Here is a 19,997-nt window from a genome sequence, read left to right as displayed (position 1 = left end):
CGTGTTCCATGATACTTTAAGTTTTGTAATAACTTACTATATATACTGTAACTACATTAAACATAACTGAATATTACAATTAATTATAAGCTTCATATTTAATCACAATTAAATTTCTCAGTGGGTGATATTAGTGTCAGTTCGCCGTAGTTAATATCTGTCAAATCCTGCTGATAGCACAGAGCTCATGAGGTGAAGGGGTGAGGGAGAAGCCCCCAACCTGTGTCAGATCCAGTTCATCCTCTGTAACTCCGGGTGGGGGAGTGAAACGAAAGTGCTGGAGGAGGGAGGTGAAGAAGAGGAACACCTCCACCCGGCCCAGACTCTCCCCTACACAAGCCCTTGAGCCTGAAACAATTCAAAGAATGTTACATATCCAAGTAAATGTGTTCTCTCAGATTTCTTGGTGATCAACTGAAACAAAATTAAAATTACCTGCAGAGAACGGCAGAAAAGCATCTCTCTTTCTAAAATTCCCATCCTTATCTAGGAAGTGGTCTGGGTTAAAAGTGTAAGGCTTTTCCCATTCATCTTCATCTTGAAGAACAGATGACAGCAGAACAAACACTGGAGTCCCCTAAAATATGTGGGAAATAACATGTTTTAAGGTTGTACATTTTTCATTGTCGCAAAATTTTTCATTTCTAGGTTTTTATCAGTGTAAATATAATTATGGCAATGCAAATTACAATATTTCAGGTCATTTTTAACAACACAGCTTCACCATAAAAAGAATCCAACTGTAACCTCTGAAAAAGTATCAAACTGAGTCAATACTGCAAGACAAATCACTGGCAAACCAATTTACACTCAAAACTGAAGGATACACAAGTATACATTAATAGCTAAAAGATTTACACCAAAACATTTGGAATGGTGGATAACATTTTACCATGATACAACCCATGGTGCAACATATGTCTTACAAACACACAGAAGTAATAAGTGTAATGGTTTTTATTGACATGGTGACAGGCAGTAGGTAATTGCAAACAAATGGCTCAGACAGGAAGAAAAAAATAAAGGAAATATCTTCTAAGTCAGATTTTATAGCTTACAGGTCTTAGAAAGAGTGGTTGCTTTGCAGCTTATAACTGTCGAGCACAACATTTTTTAAGTTTAGTGTGGTTTCCTTCAGTTGCACTCTACAGAAGCAGCTTTTCTCAGAGTCTCAATTGATGTGTTAATGCAGTGTGATGCAGGAGAATGACCCATATAAGTGCTGCTTTTGATACTGGACACCGTATATTGGTTGAGATGCCAGGCAGTGGTTGGGTATCTCTCAATCAGCTCTGGATTGGTTCTCCTCATACCTCTCAGACAGGACCTTCTAACTAACAGTTCATAATTATGCCTTATTAACTGAATCTCTGTTTTGTGGTGTTCCCCAAGGTTCTGTCCTTTGCCCAGTGCTGTTTGCATTGCACATGCTTCCATGCACAACATAAAGCTTTTATCACTTCCTGTTTGGCATTTCAGTCTGGCCCCCAGTATAAATCACAATTCCTAATCAAGCTCATCTCATAGTTCTTTAAGGTTTCTGTTGGAGAACCTGTGTGAGCCAAAGCTGCACCATCTTAAAAAAGGTAGCTTTTTTTTTGCATACCTCAAGGTGTATCTTGCGGGTCAGAAAGGAATCCACCAAACATCTGCACATCTGTGGATTAAGGGTGTCCTGTAAACCCTTGATTAACTCTGTCATGTGTCTCCTATTAGCAAACGCACTCTTCATAAGTTGCTTTCGGGCCCCAAGCCAGTTGAACAGCCTTGGAAAGTGGTTATATAACTGTTGAACAAACAAGGATATTAAACTGACTAACAAATTCACATTATCTGCTTGATTATGGACTTACATATGAAACTTAATATGCATTATATTTGATTATATAAAAGATCATTTATATGACATGTCTCTACAGTTCCACATGGACCACCTGGAAATGACCTTATTGCTGCACAGTACTCTTACGATATCTTTGTTCCCTCCTCCTTCCTACTCTTCTCCTTTAACAGATTGAAAGACAAACATATTTCCTGATACCTGCACTTTTCAGTTTAACCTAAACTGAATGTACTTGGACTGTAGGAAACTGTTCTGCTATGAAGTGAAAGTGCTAACCACCGAACCACTACCATTTTGCTAATCATAAACAATTTCTGTCCTCATGTACACTTTGGTCACCCAGGAAGGACATTAACCTTAGGTCAACTGAGTAAGCCCTGGTTTATGTCAATAGATCTCTACAATATGGAGCTCTGAAATACCTGTACTGAAGGAGAGCCCAGGAGTTGAGTATTCTTATTTGATCGATCCACCATAGATCTGAACACGGGGTCATCATATTCAAATCTCTTGCCATAGCAGCATAGCTTACTGACAGAGTGGTGTCAAAGGCTTTCCCTAAAAGATAAAACATTTAGTGGTTTCATTGGCTTAATTCCCCATATTTAAAAACTTTGGATCATTCATCATCAGTTTTAATAGATAATGGTAGTTAATATAGCATAGTTCACTGGCAGGGTTGTATTAAAGACAATTTTTTTTTTTAATTTTAGTGTTTTTTCACAGACAAACCAGTTTTGTTTACCATCTTTTTTATTAAAGACATGAATCAGATGTTGACTCTCCTCTATGATTTTCTCTTCGCATGCTTTTTTGCCCATTCCAAAGACTTTCAGGTTAGTCAGTGCAAAATGCCTCATTTCTTTCCATGAGTCTCCATTGGCAAATACAATTCCTGTAGATGACAAAAGTTTTTTATTTTAAGATAAAAATTTGTAAATGAGCACAGTTTTCAAGTAGCACTTAAGACATGTTTTTGTTCCTCACCATGTGTTAATTTCAGGTCATTGATAATTGGTAAAATGTCTCTCTCTGAAAATGCGTCGTTGTTGAGCAGAGCCTGCTTGATCGTCTTGTATCCTGCAAGCACCACCACTTTTTTGGGTCCAAAATGGAAGGTAAATACTGGTCCATACTTCTTGGAGAGCTGAAATAAAGGCAGTATAAATATATAATTAATATATACTAATACTAATACTACTACTAATAATAATAATAATAATATATATATTATGTAAAAAGAAAATATATATATTGAACATATTTGGATTTAAATATCATATGATCAAGGCGCTGCGCCATCTTGTGTTTTTTATATCAGCCTAATATTATTGTGGGATTATGAGTGAGTCTGAATGTATAAGAAGCAGTCCTAAGTAATGACGGGATAATTAACACCCTAGCAAATGCGGGCCAATATTCACACTGTTACTGTCCTGTAGCTGTTCAAACACAATGCAAAGGAAGCAGCAAAAGGTTCAATCAGAATCTGAATCAGTTTCATTGGCCAGGTATGTAAACACATACCAGGAATTTGAATCCGATTTTATGTTGCTCTTAATGTACTTCCACATAATAAGCAGAAATAAACAGAACAACAAGCTCAACAAAATAGACAAACTACTATGTACAGTTATACATGTATATAAACAAACATAAAACAATAACATTTGTAGACAATAGTGGAAAGGATCTTGAAATACATATTTAAGTGCATTATGTACATGAGGTAGGTGGATGTATTAGTAGCCTACATACAATATACACAGCATGGGTAGTATTTATGTTTTTAAAAAATAAATTGAAAAAAAAGAAAAAGTATATAAATAGTTTACAGGTTCAGTGGATGTTAGAGTCCCAGGGTTATTGTACAGAGATTGTTCCTGACACAGTGTGTCACAGTGACACTTTGTGTCAGAAGTTGAAACAGGTTGTGTCTATAACTTGTGCACACAAGATAATAACTTGTGCCCACAAGATAAAAATGATTTCCTTTTGGGGACTTTAAGGGCGCTGTATGAACACGACAGCAGGCTGCTACAATATAACCTTACAGACATCTACACACATCAAACTGGTCGGATAACTCGATGTTCAGCTTTTTATGAAGGAGACGCCCAGTTACCAGGGCTTATCATAGCCTTATCCAACTTTCTTTTTCAGCATACGTCTCATGTATTATCCATGAAACACACTGCAATGCAAATGCTGTTGTGTAACATTAATTTCTGAACTATATGACCATGTACGTGGTGAGATACATGATAGTTATTATTAAAATAGAGTCAGTCCAATAGGTTATAATTATATAAGTGGTTTCACCAAATCAGTGTCTATATTTTGTATTTAATAATCAACACCTGTGATCTATATTCACCTTCTCCCAGCCCTTTTGCAGGTTGCGCTGCTGAACATATGGATCAAATTAGAAGGTTCGCATGGAGACGCACACACAGGCCGTGCACCTATAAGACCACCTTTATTTATTAATTAATAATTATTAAACTGAGGGGGCGATGCATGTTTACGCACCCTCTTAGAACCGGGCCTGAATATAAATTACTATATACATAGACAAACTATAATTAGATGTTATAAAAAAAATAATAACAGCAATGAAATAAAATAAAATAAATCAAGATATCAAAAATCTTGAATGGGCATGACTAATAATATTATCTAAAACATAAGATGGCACCAGTGCCCAGATTTCGTTACATATATTGAAGTTTCATTCCATATATTAATTCAATACATATCCTAAAGGGAATGCCATACATAACATATATATATATTTATTTATATATAGCCAATTTAGTTCTCCATATGATTTACCTAACACAGCGTGCTGTGGGGTGACTTAGGATCAAGCTGCAGCGAATTGCCAAACAAAAGCAGTGGTTTGGGTCCTGGAGGCTCCTTTCTTTGAGGGTCAAACCTGGGAAAAAATATATACAAGGCAAGTAGGATCCCCACAGTTCCCAGTAGAGTGGTTGTACTGGGGGTCTGCAGAAAAAGGTTTTCCATTACAGCCACACTTTCGAGTATCACACTGATACGAAAAGTCAACGATATTTGTCTGTTCTACTCCTTTCTGTGTTTGTTTTATTTTTCTGTTTGTATTGGGATGAAACCCACAGCTGATATCATATGCAGTTGATCCAGTTTCACTCCAGGTGAAGGAATGAAATTAAAGCACTGAAGGAGGGAGAAGAAGAGCTCAAATTTGGTTATGAGACACATCATGTGATCTGTGACAGTAAAATGTCATCGATTACAGCCACACTTGAAACACACAACAATTTTGCTTGCTCCTGTATCCATTCCATTTATGTATAACTATTACACAAATGGATTGCATGAAGTTAACCAAAACTGTGGGAGTTGGAGGCCTGGCCAAAAGTAATGGGAGAGTCTGGGCCAATGGGCTGTCATAAACAGACCTCCATCTTTATAAAAACATTTTTAAAAACCACAAAATAAGATGCAAAAGGAACAAAACACTAAGACAGTCAGAAGGCTGCTTCGTCTGGAAGAGAGGTCCTTGTCCACCAGTCTCCCTTAAATATGAGCAGGGCCACCCACTAATCGGAGATTAGAGAGCACCAGAGAGAGAAGAAATGGGGAGCATGCAACAACGAATATAGGTCATTCCCAGTTTAACACAGCAACATTTTTCTGTTGTGTACAATTTGCTCTGTTACAATGGCATATTTTATTTTCAGCAAGACACACTTTAATTTAAATACTTTAATTCCGTATTTTGTGTTTTGTTACATAGAAAAAGCTACCTTCAGGATCTTACATTTTGCCCTGGCTTGATACCATCAGTGTGCCTATGATTTATAGCTAATTGCTGTTAATTGGTTATATCTCTACACATTTTCACACAACATCCCCTCCCACATCATAGTTAGACTGAGTGACTACAAGTGGCACAGAGGCATGGAATAACAACACAAAACAATAATCAAGTTCTTCGTCAGTGGCGACTGACAGCACACAGCTCATGAGGTGAAGGGGTGAGGAGGAAGCCCACAACTGGTGTGAGTTCCAGTTCATCCTCGGTAACTCCAGGTGGGGGAGTGAAACGAAAGCACTGAAGGAGCGAGGTGAAGAAGAGAAAGAGCTCCATTCGGGCCAGGCTTTCTCCGAGACACACTCTGCGACCTGCAAGAACAAAGAGTTGCAACATGTTTAACTTGATCTTGATCTTCACAATTGTTAAACATCTGTAGAGAAACATCTGATAAAGTTGTTGTACCTGCAGAAAAGGGCATGAAGGCATCTCTTCTGATAAATTTACCCTCCTTATCCAGGAAGTGGGAAGGGTTGAAAGTGTGTGGGCTCTCCCATTCACTCTCATCATACAGGACAGAAGTAAGAAGAGGAAACACAGTAGTCCCCTGTAAGCAAAGGAAGAGCATAGCGTGTATCATATAAAATCCTGGAAACAAAGCACTGCTTTCAAGAGTTTTCAGAGGTGAACATGTCTCACAAAAAAAAAAAAAAAAAAGTGGATTGAACTGACATGGGCAACTGACCTCTTTGATAAAGTAGCCCTGGTAGGTGACGTCTCGACTGGTTTTATGAGGAATAGCCATGGGGGCAACATTGGCCATTCTCTGTACTTCATGGAGGACAGCATCAGTGTAGGACAGGTTCTTCCTGTCCTCTACTCTGACTTGACGGCTTCCAACCACCCTGCTCAACTCCTCCTGGACCCGCTCTGAATGCATGTAGAATATGAATTGAATCTGATGAATATGCAATGCTACCTTAACCCAATTTCATGTGAGAAATGTTAGCTGAGACAAGCATGTGGATGTGTTTTTGCACCTTGAATATGAGGGTACTTGGCAATGAAAAGTAAACACCACTGAAGTGTATTTCCTGTGGTATCAGTTCCAGCTGCAAACAGATTTATCACACTGTGGACCAGGTTGTCATCATGATAGTGTGACTCCTTGTTTTCAGACTCCTTTAACATACAGAAAATATTATTATACTTGAATGAACTTGATCTGTATTATCTGTATTGTCTGTATTATTATCAAGTTGGATGCCTTACCTCCAGATTTTGCTTACGTGTCAGGAATGCATCAACAAAGCATCTGCACATCTCAGGGTTCAGAGTCTTCTTCAGATCTGCTATGATGTGTTTTGTGTCCTCTATGTTTCTCTCCACATTCTTCATCAAATGCTTCCAGTTTTTAAGAAAAGGTCCCAGCCAAGGAAACATGTTGTATATCTGTAATGGTGCACAATACAAACCACCTCATTAATGTAGGTTTTGACTAAATTTGTATTTGTGTTAAATTTTGGTTGTTAATCATTTAAATTATAAAGTAGACATTTAAAATAAAGACATTTTATTTTACAGGTTTGTAAATTCCACATAATTTTGTTATACTTTTCCAATTTCCCAGAAGCAACTTTGCAAATTGGTACTAATTTTACTCATAGGTATAATTAAATGTAATAATACAGAGGCCCTTTTCAGTTTGTACCTGTCTACAGACAAATATAAATAATTAATTAGAATAATAAACCAAAATAAAGTTTCCAATAAACAAATATTTATTTGGATCTAAATGCACACTTCATCCATGAAATTCCCATTTTCCTTGTAATTAGTACCAAATTACATAGTTCCTCCATAAAACTTGCTTAACAAGTCCCTAATTTGCCAAACAATGTAAACTGTTCTTGTAATGATTGAGTCACTCTGAGGTACCAGGATGGGAGCTGATCCTGTCAGACGGATGGACTCGTGGTCTCTTTCCACCATAGCTTGGAACAATGGGTCTTTGTATTCAAACCTCTTTCCAAACATGATAGCTGATATAATATTTGAAGTCGCATAAGAAATTGCCTTGGTGTTGTTGAAGGCTTTACCTGGAAGAAAAGTTTTGGACAAGAGTTTGGTAGAATGAGGTATTTGAAGGACGACTGTGTAAACCTGAGCAGTGTTTTATTAGAGATAATGTTACCTTCATATTGTTCAAATTCTTCAATCAGGTAGCGACATTCCTCAATGATTCTCCCTTCACTAATCCGTTTGCCCATTCCGAAATCTCTCAGCGTAGTTAGAGCAAATCGCCTCATTTCTTTCCACGAGTCACCATTGGAAAATAGTATGCCTGGATACAAAAGTGGTTGTCTTGTTTAGACGAGAACAAAAGCAAAAACAAACTCTCAAAACCTTTTCTTACCATGTCCTTTGTTGAAATCGTAGAATATGGGAGTGACCTCTCTGTCTCCAAACTCTTCAGCGTGGTTGACCAGAGCCTGTTTGACTGTCCTGTATCCTGCCAGCACTACCACCTTCTTAAGTGCAAAGTAGACTGTGAACACCGACCCATATTTCTTGGACAGCTACAAAGATGGAAGCAGGTAAAAGTGAGACTTGCAGTTGTAGATAAGACATGTAATTTTCTTACTTATTGAAAACATATATTTGCATTATTTAAGTAATAAAACAATTTCTCACATTAAAAAGAGAGTTGTCGAGTCTCATGAGATCCACCTGAAGCAGGTTACCAAGCAGGGGGAGAGCTTTAGGTCCTGGAGGCTCCTTCTGGTCTTGGGAGATGAAGCTGGAGTAAAGAAGATGCAGGACCAGCAGGCCCACAAAGGCAACCAGCAGGGAGACTGTGGCGGAGGACTGGAAAAGATCTAACAACATGATCCTACAGTGAGTGTCAGTTCTGACTCCTCTCAGGAAGGCGAACCTTCTCACTGAAATGTTATTTTCAAGGGTAAATGACAGGATAGATGTCAGGTTGTCACAAACAGAGCTTGCTGTCGCCTCTTGTTTGAAATTTCTACAGAGACTTTGCCCTAGCCGCTTCTCTGGGTGTAGCAGTATCACCCACCTTCTTTTAGAAAGGCTGCTCCAAATTACAAATAACACCAATCTCACCTCTTCAGGAGGTGTGAACGAGCAAGTCAGTCAGCCAATCACAGCTCTAATCAAACTGTCAGTCATGATTAAGCAATTCAAATGCAAGATCTGTTCACTCAAACAGACAGCACCTGGAATGTCCTTAAAGCTAGTATAGGGTTACTAATCCTCTCTCCACTCCTCTTCTTTTGTGTGAAACAACAAGTCTCTAGGGTGAGGCAAAGTTGACAGTACAAGGACTTGTTTGGACAGAGTTTAATCATACATTTCGACATAAAGACCTAAACATTACAGTGATCAAGTTTAGAACAACAGTTTCCATTATAGCATCTGTGATATAGGTCTTCCGGTTATGGCATCTATGAACAGCAGCACAAGTTTGATACCTGACCAGCTGTGTCCAAATTTCCACTTATCAATGACACAAATTAAGGTTGTGAACAGAGATGAACAAGGCTCACCATATTACATACAATATAATACAATATATTTTGGTGTGATGACCCTTCTCACCACCTCTGGTATGGTGCGCTAACACAACATCACTTCAACAGGTGAGGACAACAATGGACCGACATTAGAGCAAAGTTAAAACAGAGAGCAGTCAGCTTGCAGTGGAGAAAGGCTAACCTGTGCATGTTAAACGGATTGGAACGACAATCATTACCGACCACTGAAAAGAGTGTGTCTAGTATTTTTTTAGTACTAAAGTATTTTACTAGAAGGAAAAAATGACCCATGGATGAAAATAAAAAAAATTGTAGATACATGTAGATTATTATAATTGTAGATGTTGAGGTGGTGTCAGCTACATGGCGAGGCAGGTCCAAATTCATTTACAATAATAAATAAGAAGATTTCTATAATTTGATACAATTTGAGAAATTAAACCCTTGACAAATTGCAATGTATAACAGGGGTTCCCAAAGTTTTTCATGTCAAGGAACTCCACAATGGATGCACATTAGACTGCGGACCCCCCAGTTTGAGAGGATTTAATCTTAAGGAATCCCCTCTGAGTATTTTTTTTTTTATTTTTGGGCTCGAAGATAATAAAGTCTTCATAGTGAATCAATGATCAAACTAGGATCACTCTAAATTACAATCAATCAAAATAGCCAACCCTATCTCTTCCTTTGTTGTTCCAACTTCCAAAAAATTTGATTAAAATATTCTCCTTTTGCTGGGGACCCCCTACAACTCACTCACCGGACCCCAGTTTGAAAACTACTAAACTATAAAACCAAGTACAAACAATCTACAGTGGCTGAAAAGCAGGAATATATAGGTTAATGTACCAATATCATTCTAGAAACATGCATAAACTCACTGTTTAATCTAATGTGTACAAATTAAAATAACCTTTAGAGTAATTGGTGTCTCCACCTGTCTATGACACCATTAATTTTTCCTCAATACCATTTCAGGTAACTGGCAGTAACTGAAATGTATGGTCTGTCTCTTAATGGTATTCTTGTCTCTTCATGGTCTTGAGTATCTTGAAAACATCAGTATGACATATGACGGTGAGTAAAACAATATTGATGCCATTGGCACAGGCAGTTATCATGCCATGCTCCAGCTCTCTTCCTCACTGGCGAGTGACAGCACAGAGCTCATGAGGTGAAGGGGAGAGGGTGAAGCCAACAGTCGGTGACAGATCCAGTTCATCCTCTGTAACTCCAGGTGGAGGAGTGAAACGAAAGTGCTGGAGGACAGAGGTGAAGAAGAGGAAGAGCTCCATCTTAGCCAGACTTTCTCCGAGACACACCCTGCGACCTGCAAGAGTGAAGAGATTTTCAAATAGTCAAACTGGATCATGTTGTGTGAAATATCCCTCAATGACAAACAAACACTTGTTGTACCTGCAGAAAAGGGCATGAAGGCATCTCTTCTGATAAATTTACCCTCCTTATCCAGGAAGTGGGAAGGGTTGAAAGTGTGTGGGCTCTCCCATTCACTCTCATCATGCAGGACAGAAGTAAGAAGAGGAAACACAGTAGTCCCCTGTAGGCAATAGAAAAGGGCAGGTTTATCATGTGAAGTTTTAGAATGTAAGCTTTTCAAGTTTTCACAGGTGGAAGAACAATTCCATCATTTATTCTTTATGGATAAATACTGAAACAGATGTGAGAGCTGAACCTTTTTGATAGAGTAGCCCTGGAAGGTTAAGTCTCGGGTGGTTTTATGAGGAATAGCCATGGGGACAATGTTGGCCAGTCTCTGCGTCTCGTAGATGACAGCATCAGTGTACGGCAGGTTTTTCCGGTCCTCTACCCGGACCTGGCGGCTTCCTACCACCCTGCTCAGCTCCTCCTGGACCTGGTCTGAATACACATAAAAAAGGTTCATATTCTTTGCCTTCAGACTAGGGGTCTACAGCCATGCTGGCAGCTGTGTGAAGTTATACTTCGGCACAGGCATTGAGTTAAATGCTGATGTCAGCATGCTAAAATGTTTACAATGACACTGCTGACCTTAAGGTCACTACTGTAGATGGCGTTGTGCCTTATCAGGTATCCTGAAATTGAGAGGTGCTCCAGAGGGGATAACACAAGAGAAAGCTTTTTCTTTTTTTAAAAACATATTTTTGGGACTTTTTATGCCTTTATTTGATAGGACAGGTGAAGATAGACAGGAGGGGACAACATGCAGCAAGGACTCCTACAGGGGCCACACGCTCTACCAGGTAAGCTACCAATGCGCTTCTAGAACATTTTCTTAAAAAATACGAGCCTCCTCTCTCAATTTACCTTGTATATCTGGATATTTGGCCATTAGCACTAAACCCCATCTCAGTGTAGTTGCTGTTGTATCTGTACCAGCTGCAAACAGGTTGGTCACTGTAAATATCAGGTTTTTCTCATTGTAGTAAGTGTCCTGAACAGAAGAGTCCTACGAGAAAGAACACCCACATTATTATAAAAAAGCTGTGTGGCCAACTTGTGCATCATTGCTCTTTTTCTTAAACAACAAAATGCAAAAGATCAAAAGTCTTACCTCTTCTTTCTGCTTCCGAATCAAAAAACAGTCCACAAGTCCCCTGCATATGTGAGGGTTCAGAGTCTCTTTCAGATGCTTGATTAAAACTTTGACATCCCTGATAGTCATTTCAGCATTTTTTAATATCAGCTGCCGGTTTTTGATCCAACTGACCAGCCTGGGAAACATGTTGTAAAGCTGTGACACAACAGGAGAAACAACAAAGATTATTTAAATTACACGAATAATTCACTTAAATAAGCTCAGTGCTTAGCTGGATTCTGAGACATTTTATTTCCATCAGTGATATTTTAAGAAATCTAACAAACTTTTTAGACTTTTACCTTTCTTTTAAATGTGTTCTTAATCTGTGTTTCATCTTATAAAATGTATTTTTTTTATTTTAGTTTTCGGTCAGCACAAACAGTAGGAATAATTGGATTTTTCTTCTCCACACCGGTGACATACAGGTAATCATATATATTTAGCATTTAGCTTTCTTGTGCCTATCATTTTGTTATTTAAAATCATTGCCCCAAAACAACCAATACTACAAAGGTTAAGAAAAAAAAATTATGTTTACCAAAACCAAACCACAGTCTTTAATGACACCCCTATAGCTTACCATTGATAGAATTTTCTGTAATTGAATTAGTCTTACTTGAACTTACTTTCCAAAATTATGTCATCAAAAAATACATGTCAACTATACATGGACTATAGAGGTGTATATCTACTGCTTTGAAATGCTGAAGGCTTAGATAGATTTTATCATTCTGCACAAATCTTGTGTACATAGATTAAATCTGTCAGTTACCATACACTTAAATTGGCTTATGTGTAATGTGAATCTTACTTGGATTGGTGCAGAGCCACTAATGCGTATGTTCTCATTTGCTCTTCTCACCAAGTTTTTGAATCTGGGATCATTGTATTCAAACCTGCTTCCATACACGATAGAGGAGATGATATTGGATGCTGCGTAATTCACCGGACATGTTGTATCAAATGGTTTCCCTGTTAAGTGGCAGCGAGAAAGACTGAAATTATAACAGATTATAACAAAAAATTATATATATATGTACTATATTAACTCCATACCTTTATGCTCTTCAAACATTTGGATCAGATAGCGGCATTCCTCCAAGATTTTTTCCTCAGCTACTCTTTTGCCCATCCCAAAGTCTCTCAGGGTGGTGAGGGCAAAACGTCTCATCTCTTTCCATGATTCTCCGTTTGCAAACAGAATCCCTATTAAACATGACATGCAAGTCAAATCTGATCTGTACTTGTCATATATATATTGTTATACTCATCAGTGATCAATGAAACAAACTATACAGTAAAAATACTTTAGAGGAAGGACATACCATGACCTTCATTAATATCATTAAATATAGGGGCAATGTCTCGATCTCCAAACTCTTCTGCATTGCTGACCAGAGCCTCTCTGACTGTCTTGTATCCAGCTAGGACCACAACTTTATTGGTTCCAAAGTACACCGTAAACACTGACCCATATTTCTTTGAAAGCTGGAAAAATAAAAACAATGTAGTCAAATATGTAAGAGATAGTGTAAAGACATTTATTTTAATTAAATATATAGCAACATGTTACAGATAAATTTGTTTTGGGATAAGAGCTAAACTCACCTTACAGAGGGTTTTGTAGGGTCTCTTGAGATCAAGCTGCAAGAGGTTGCCAAGCAGGGGAAGAGGCCTCGGTCCTGGAGGCTCCTTCCCCACTTTATGGGAGGTAAAGCTACCAGAGACAAGATAGAGGACGAGTAGAAGAGCAACAGCCCCTAACAGAGTGGTGGGACTGGAGAAGAGGAAGAAAACAAAATCCTCCAAAGGAGACATTTGTCCTGCTGTTGATGGTACTGCGGAGTCTTTCTGCTAACACAGTGCTGTTTACTCTCACACAGACATCACCTGAAATGTCCCCGCACCTTTGGTGTAAGGTTACTAAGTATCTCTCCGCCCAATAGGGCTCTGTTGTGAGAGACAAGTCTCAAAGGTGAGTCAAACCAGACAGGTTACCTGACACAAGGAGTTGTTTGGCAGATAGACCTAACCTCTACAATAAACAAGCTCATAGAACAACTGGATATTTACAATATAGCTTCTCTGATTCCAGTTACATTTAAATATAGGTTTAAAATGTAGGTCACCTGGAATGTTGGTGAGAAATTCCTGGCTGATGTCAGTTCAAGGTTTAAAGTTTAACTGCAGATTAGTAAACAGTCAGGTGTCTTTAGGGTCCTATACATCCAGACCAGTAGTTTTCAACCTTTTTGGACAGTAAATATCTGCAACCTTTATCATAGGTTGTATAATGTAATGATAGATAGATAGATAGATAGATAGATAGATAGATAGATAGATAGATAGATAGATAGATAGATAGATAGATAGATAGATAGATAGATAGATAGATGAGCAAAGGAAAGGATAAACACCCTGTGTTATAAACAGCGACATGTAAGACTACTCTTATATATTAAATTCACCCAAAAATGTATAGATTGTTGTTACTAACGCGTTCCTGAGTTTTGCCTAACAACTCTGTCATCTGTCTGTGTTTTTTCCTCATTAACTTATTTTCTGACTTGCTGCAGGGCACTGAGAGAGCCTGTCACTGTGTGTGTATTGGCTGTGCCCCATGCTACTCTTATGGTGTTCAGTTGTTATATGTAATGTTCTTGTGCACTTAAATGGAAAGGACTGCATTGAATGAGTCCAACAACTTCGAAATAAGCTCCTTATTTATTTAATGTGCACTCTTATTTTCTTTTGAAGACATGCTAATATCAAGTGAACTAGAGTGAGAGACATCTAGTGGGAAAAAAAATTGTTTCAGTGGATATAAATTTAACTCATTAACTATTTCTGTCTTTGCTTTCACTGTGACGCTGATTCTAAATGATTCCACTTGTTAAACCACCATAAGCACATACATACTTTTTATGTGCACATATTTTATTCATAGCAGTATAGAGCCTGTCACGCTGTGTATGTATAATGACTGTGCCCCATGCTACTCTTAGAGGAAATAGATGTAGATCCTGATTCCTTGCTTGAATGGGGTTCAGCTAATGAGCAACCATACTACAGCTGCTACACAGTCAGAGAGAATGTGATGTCATTCTCTGCTCAGGATGCTTTTATTATACCGTTTGTTGCTATATTCATTTTTTAAATCTCATATATATATATATATATATATATATATATAATACCTTTATGGAATACAGTATAGGGTTGTCCTAATGGATTATACTGATAGTTGTCATGAAGATTTGTCACACACAGTAAAAGCAGATTGTTGTGATATTTTTTTCAAATTGAAGGGCTAAATTCTATCACAAATCCACCTTTTTAGGCGGAAAGCCACATTCAGATTTGACCCCAGCTCTCGTCCCTCACCAGATTAACTGGATATTATGCCAGTGGACTGTTTGGCAGTAGAAGACCTACCTGATGTACCTGATTTATTGAGCAGCCACTCCCTTTTTTGACACCTTCTCAAAAACAGAACAAGAACAATGGAAATTTAATCTCTGCCTTAGGTACATTCAGGTCAACACAGATATAATTAAGAAAAAACAGGCTAAGCTGCTTTTTATATGCCTGCCAATTTAAATGACATATTTGCTCAAAGTGAACTGTGTGAACCCACATTCTGCTCAAGGACGCTGTTTTGAGGCAAAGGTAATACAACAGCTGTGTAGTATGTACAATATAATAAAACTTGACCATTATGACGACTTGGCTGCTTGAGAGCAGCAAGTGAGATGCTTTGCAGCCTGGACAACTGGTGGTCTGTTGTATTATATATTAACAATGGCCATAATTCTACTGTAGGGAAAAATACAGAAAACTGAATAATTGTCAGCAGGATGTTTGTAAGTTTTAATGTAGCTTTGTAAATTACTTATACCTCAGACAATATGTAACAGTGTTCTGTTTGTTTACAGTACTGAATGTTACTGACTGCTGTTTATGTAAGCATTATTTTAACATTGTGTATTTTAGTTTTTATGTTTTTTTGTATCGTTGATCTTATATAGTTTAGGGATTTAATTCTTTCTCCTTTGTTTCTAGTGTTGGGCTGGTGGTGGCCTCAAGTCACGGTGTGTTTGGAGTCCTGGGAGTTCTGGATGGTGGTATGGTTTGCAGGCACATTTGGATTTGTGGGTGGTTGGCTTTTCAGCCGTAGTACAACTGTCTGTTCTCTCCTCTACCCTCTTTCCTACTCTCTTACCATCTTTAGTGATTTAGTAAATGCTCTAATAAATAGCTAGTTATGGCAATTAACCCACGCTGACTATTGTGGCTTCTTTATTTAATAATAATCTCCTGAATCTACTCTTTTACAGCTCTGCTATAATATGTTTTCAACAGGTATAATTTGCTCCAAAGAAAAAGAAGAAACATCCTACAAAGAACCTACATTAGCCTACTGTTTGACCTGGTCATTGTAAAACCATACACAACCAATCCAAGATGCTTTCATTATGTGTATAAACCTTTGTTTCACCCCATTTCTAACTACACTTTGCGGCTAAGTAAAAGGCGGGATGTCACTAAACACCAAGGACACAATAAGACCCACCATCATGCCACACAATCTGTTCCCCCAGAACTGTGTAACTGTGTTAGTGGCTCTAAAAAGCATGGCTAACATGACATGCAAGTCAAATCTGATCTGTACTTTGGACTCATTCGAGCCTTCACATACTTCTGTATGCTGCGTAATTCACCGGACATGTTGTATCAAATGGTTTCCCTGTTAAGTGGCAGCGAGAAAGACTGAAATTATAACAGATTATAACAAGAAATGATATATATATGTACTTTATTAACTCCATACCTTTAAACTTCAAACATTTGGATCAGATAGCGGCATTCCTCCAAGATTTTTTCCTCAGCTACTCTTTTGCCCATCCCCAAATCTCTCAGGGTGGTGAGGGCAAAACGTCTCATCTCTTTCCATGATTCTCCGTTCGCAAACAGAATCCCTATTAAACATGACATGCAAGTCAAATCTGATCTGTACTTGTTATATATTATTGTACTCATCAGTGATCAGTAAAACAAACCAGAAAATGAATCACTGAAACAGATTATACAGTATATATATCAAACAGATATTTGTGATTTTGCTTTCACTTGAATTGTTCATTTATATATTTTGGCTTTGTGCTAATATGTAAAAATACCGTAGAGGAAGGACATACCATGACCCTGATTAATATCATTAAATATAGGGGCAATGTCTCGATCTCCAAACTCTTCTGCATTGCTGACCAGAGCCTCTTTGACTGTCTTGTATCCAGCTAGGACCACAACTTTATTGGTTCCTGTAAACACTGACCCATATTTCTTTGAAAGCTGGAAAAATAAAAACAATGTAGTCAAATATGTAAGCAATAGTACAGGGACATTTATTTCAATAAATAAATAGCAACATGTTACAAATGGATTTGTTATGGGATAACCTGGGATACCTCACAGAGGGTTTTGTAGGGTCTCTTGAGATCAAGCTGCAAGAGGTTGCAAAGCAGGGGAATATATATATATAACCTTTATGTAATACAGTATAGGACTGTTCTAATGGATTAGACTGATAGTCAAACTGAAGTTAGACTTGTGAAGATTTGTCACACACAGTAAAAGCAGATTGTTATGATAGTTTTTCAAATTGAAGGGCTAAATTCTATCTCATAGGTTTTTATTTAAGTCCACCTTTTTAGGCGGAAAGCCACATTCACATTTGACCCCAGCTCTCGTCCCTCACCAGACTAACTTGATTTTATGCCAGTGGACTGTGTGGAAGTAAAATAACTACCTGATGTCCTTGACTGAGCAGCCACTCTCTTTTTTGACACCTTCTCAACAGTAGAACAACAACAGAAATTAAATTTCTGCCTTGGGTACATTCAGGTCAACACAGGTAACAAAAAAACTGGCTAAGCAGTTTTTGTATACCAGGTCTGCCAAATTAAATTACAAATTCGGTCAAAGTGGACTGGAAAGTACACTTGCTATTGTAAAGTAGTTCAACTGTTAATATTTAACAGCACTATAACTGTGTTTCTTGACCATGTCCAAATAAACTGGGCTGCAATGACTAAACCCCAATCTGAAGACTGTTTGTATTTAACTGCAGCTTGTCCAAATGAATCATGTGTTAAAAACAAGTTCATGTTAGCCACTATTATGGAACATTTATTTTTTTTTTTTTTTTTTAATATTTTGATTGATCTTCATTTTGGTCCATAATCTCCTGAATTTACTCTTTTGCAGCTCTGCTATAATATGTTTGGAAAAGGTAGAATGTGCTCCCCAAAAAAAGAAGAAACATCCTACAAAGAACCTACATTACTCTTTGACCTGGTCATTGTAAAACCATACACAACCAATCCAAGAGGCTTTCATTATGTGTATAAACCTTTGTTTCACCCTGTTTCTAACTACACTTTGTGTCGAGGTAAACAGCAGGATGTACAAAAAAACAAAACAAAACAATACTGATGCCTTTGGCACAGACAGTTATCATGCCATGCTCCAGCTCTCTTCCTCACTGGCGAGTGACAGCACAGAGCTCATGAGGTGAAGGGGAGAGGGTGAAGCCAACAGTCGGTGACAGATCCAGTTCATCCTCTGTAATCCAGATGGAGGAGTGAAATTAAAGTGCTGGAGAAAGGTGAAGAAAAGAAAGAGCTCCATTTTAGCCAGTCTTTCTCCGAGACACACCGTGCGACCTGCAAGAAAATCTTTAGGATTTAGAGATTTGTCTACACATTTACAAATCTCAATACATTTGCAAATGTGAATACAGTTTTGTAGATTATTTTTTACACATTTACCAATCTGATTACAAACATGCACATATTATTATAAAATAGCTGTATGACTGAACGCAGCATTGCTCTTCTTTTTGTCCTGCTTCTGAATCCGAAAACAGTCTACAAGTCCCCTGCATATGTGAGGGTTCTGAGTCTCAGATGCTTGATTAAGTCTTTGACATCCCCGGCAGCCATTTCAGCATTTGGTAGTATCAGCTGCTGGTTTTTGATCCAACTGACCAGCCTGGGAAACATGTTGTAAAGCTGTGACACAACAGGAAAAACAACAAAGATTACTGAAGCATGGCAATCCAAACAGCAACCCAAAAAAAAATTGTTTTTAAAGATGATGATGATGTCTTGCCACATGACTTACAGTAGTTAATATAATTTTCCTTATCTGGGTCAATAATATTTTTTACTCTCCAAATCTGTCATCAAACGGTACAGATCAAAATATAGGGGAAATGTCTCAATCTCCAAACTCTTCTGCAGCTAGGACCACAACTTTATTGGTTCCAAAGTAAACCTGTATTTCTTTGAAAGCCAGAAGAAAATGTTTTATCAAAATATGTAAGAGGTAGTGTAGGGACATTAAATAACATAATTAATAAATAGCAACATGTTACAAATGAATTTGTTTTGGGATAAGAGCTAAACTCACCTTACAGAGGGTTTTGTAGGGTCTCTTGAGATCAAGCTGCAAGAGGTTGCCAAGCAGGGGAAGAGGCCTCGGTCCTGGAGGCTCCCTCCCTACTTTATGGGTGGTGAAGCTACCAGAGACAAGATAGAGGAACGAGTAGAAGAGTAACAGCCCCTAACAGAGTGGTGGGACTGGAGAAGAGGAAGAAAACAAAATCCTCCAAAAGAGACATTTGTCCTGCTGTTGATGGTACTCCCCTGACTGAGTCCTTGAGGGTGGTATACACACTATAAATTACATTGTTAAGAATTTACCCAGAATGGCATCCATAGTGGATTAACTTGATCTAGTTCCAATGTCAGTGTACCGACTCTGCTGGCATTATTTATTTATTTTTATTATTTATATTACTGTTGGCTTACTGTTATCAAAACAACCAGTATTGCTATATTGACCCCAATTTTAACCCAATGTTTTTTAATGTGTAGTTTCCAACCTTCTCCCTTTTCTTAGTGAGGACTTTTAGGCTTGGCTTGTCAAAACTTAATATATATCTACTTGCAAACCTTAACACAGGTTGATGTTTATGTACTGTGCATTCAACAAAATATAACATTTCCCCTCTTAGGTTAATCCAGTTAAACAAAAAAAAATGTTTTAAACTTTTTAACATTTTACCCACCATTCCCACAATGTGGCATTAATATAGAAATATACAAATTATACATAAGCGCAAAGGAGTCATCTCCTCCACTCCACCTCCCACAC

The 19,997-nt window shown here is 37.9% G+C and overlaps 2 protein-coding genes and 2 pseudogenes across 3 annotated transcripts; all 4 read right to left on the bottom strand.

The window, feature by feature from the left end:
* Positions 1–45: 45 nt before the first annotated feature.
* On the bottom strand, positions 46–4,917 carry LOC127357174 (cytochrome P450 2K1-like; annotated as a pseudogene).
* Positions 4,918–5,485: 568 nt separating this feature from the next.
* On the bottom strand, positions 5,486–8,754 carry LOC127357172 (cytochrome P450 2K1-like). Its single transcript, XM_051389428.1, has 9 exons — positions 8,337–8,754; positions 8,059–8,221; positions 7,837–7,986; positions 7,581–7,741; positions 6,915–7,094; positions 6,683–6,824; positions 6,388–6,572; positions 6,108–6,249; positions 5,486–6,013 (listed from the first exon to the last, which is right to left on the bottom strand). Exons 1-9 carry the CDS (start codon positions 8,529–8,531, stop codon positions 5,826–5,828), a joined length of 1,506 nt encoding a protein of 501 aa, XP_051245388.1. The 5' UTR covers positions 8,532–8,754; the 3' UTR covers positions 5,486–5,825.
* A 236-nt stretch (positions 8,755–8,990) lies between these two features.
* LOC127357171 (cytochrome P450 2K1) lies at positions 8,991–17,313 on the bottom strand. Of its 2 annotated transcripts, none has more exons than XM_051389427.1 (9): positions 17,246–17,313; positions 13,103–13,265; positions 12,834–12,983; positions 12,589–12,749; positions 11,751–11,930; positions 11,504–11,645; positions 10,893–11,077; positions 10,616–10,757; positions 8,991–10,529 (listed from the first exon to the last, which is right to left on the bottom strand). In XM_051389427.1, exons 3-9 carry the CDS (start codon positions 12,946–12,948, stop codon positions 10,342–10,344), a joined length of 1,113 nt encoding a protein of 370 aa, XP_051245387.1. In that variant the 5' UTR covers positions 12,949–12,983; positions 13,103–13,265; positions 17,246–17,313; the 3' UTR covers positions 8,991–10,341. The 2 variants fall into 2 exon arrangements, with proteins under 2 accessions (XP_051245387.1, XP_051245386.1); XM_051389426.1 differs by lacking the exon at positions 17,246–17,313 and adding an exon at positions 13,386–13,692.
* Positions 16,330–19,542, bottom strand: LOC127357175 (cytochrome P450 2K1-like; annotated as a pseudogene).
* Between the last annotated feature and the right edge of the window lie 455 nt (positions 19,543–19,997).

This window comes from Dicentrarchus labrax, unplaced genomic scaffold, assembly GCF_905237075.1.
Source record: "Dicentrarchus labrax unplaced genomic scaffold, dlabrax2021, whole genome shotgun sequence".
Classification (NCBI taxonomy): Eukaryota; Metazoa; Chordata; class Actinopteri; family Moronidae; genus Dicentrarchus; species Dicentrarchus labrax.
This window is presented reverse-complemented; position numbering and strand designations above follow the sequence as displayed.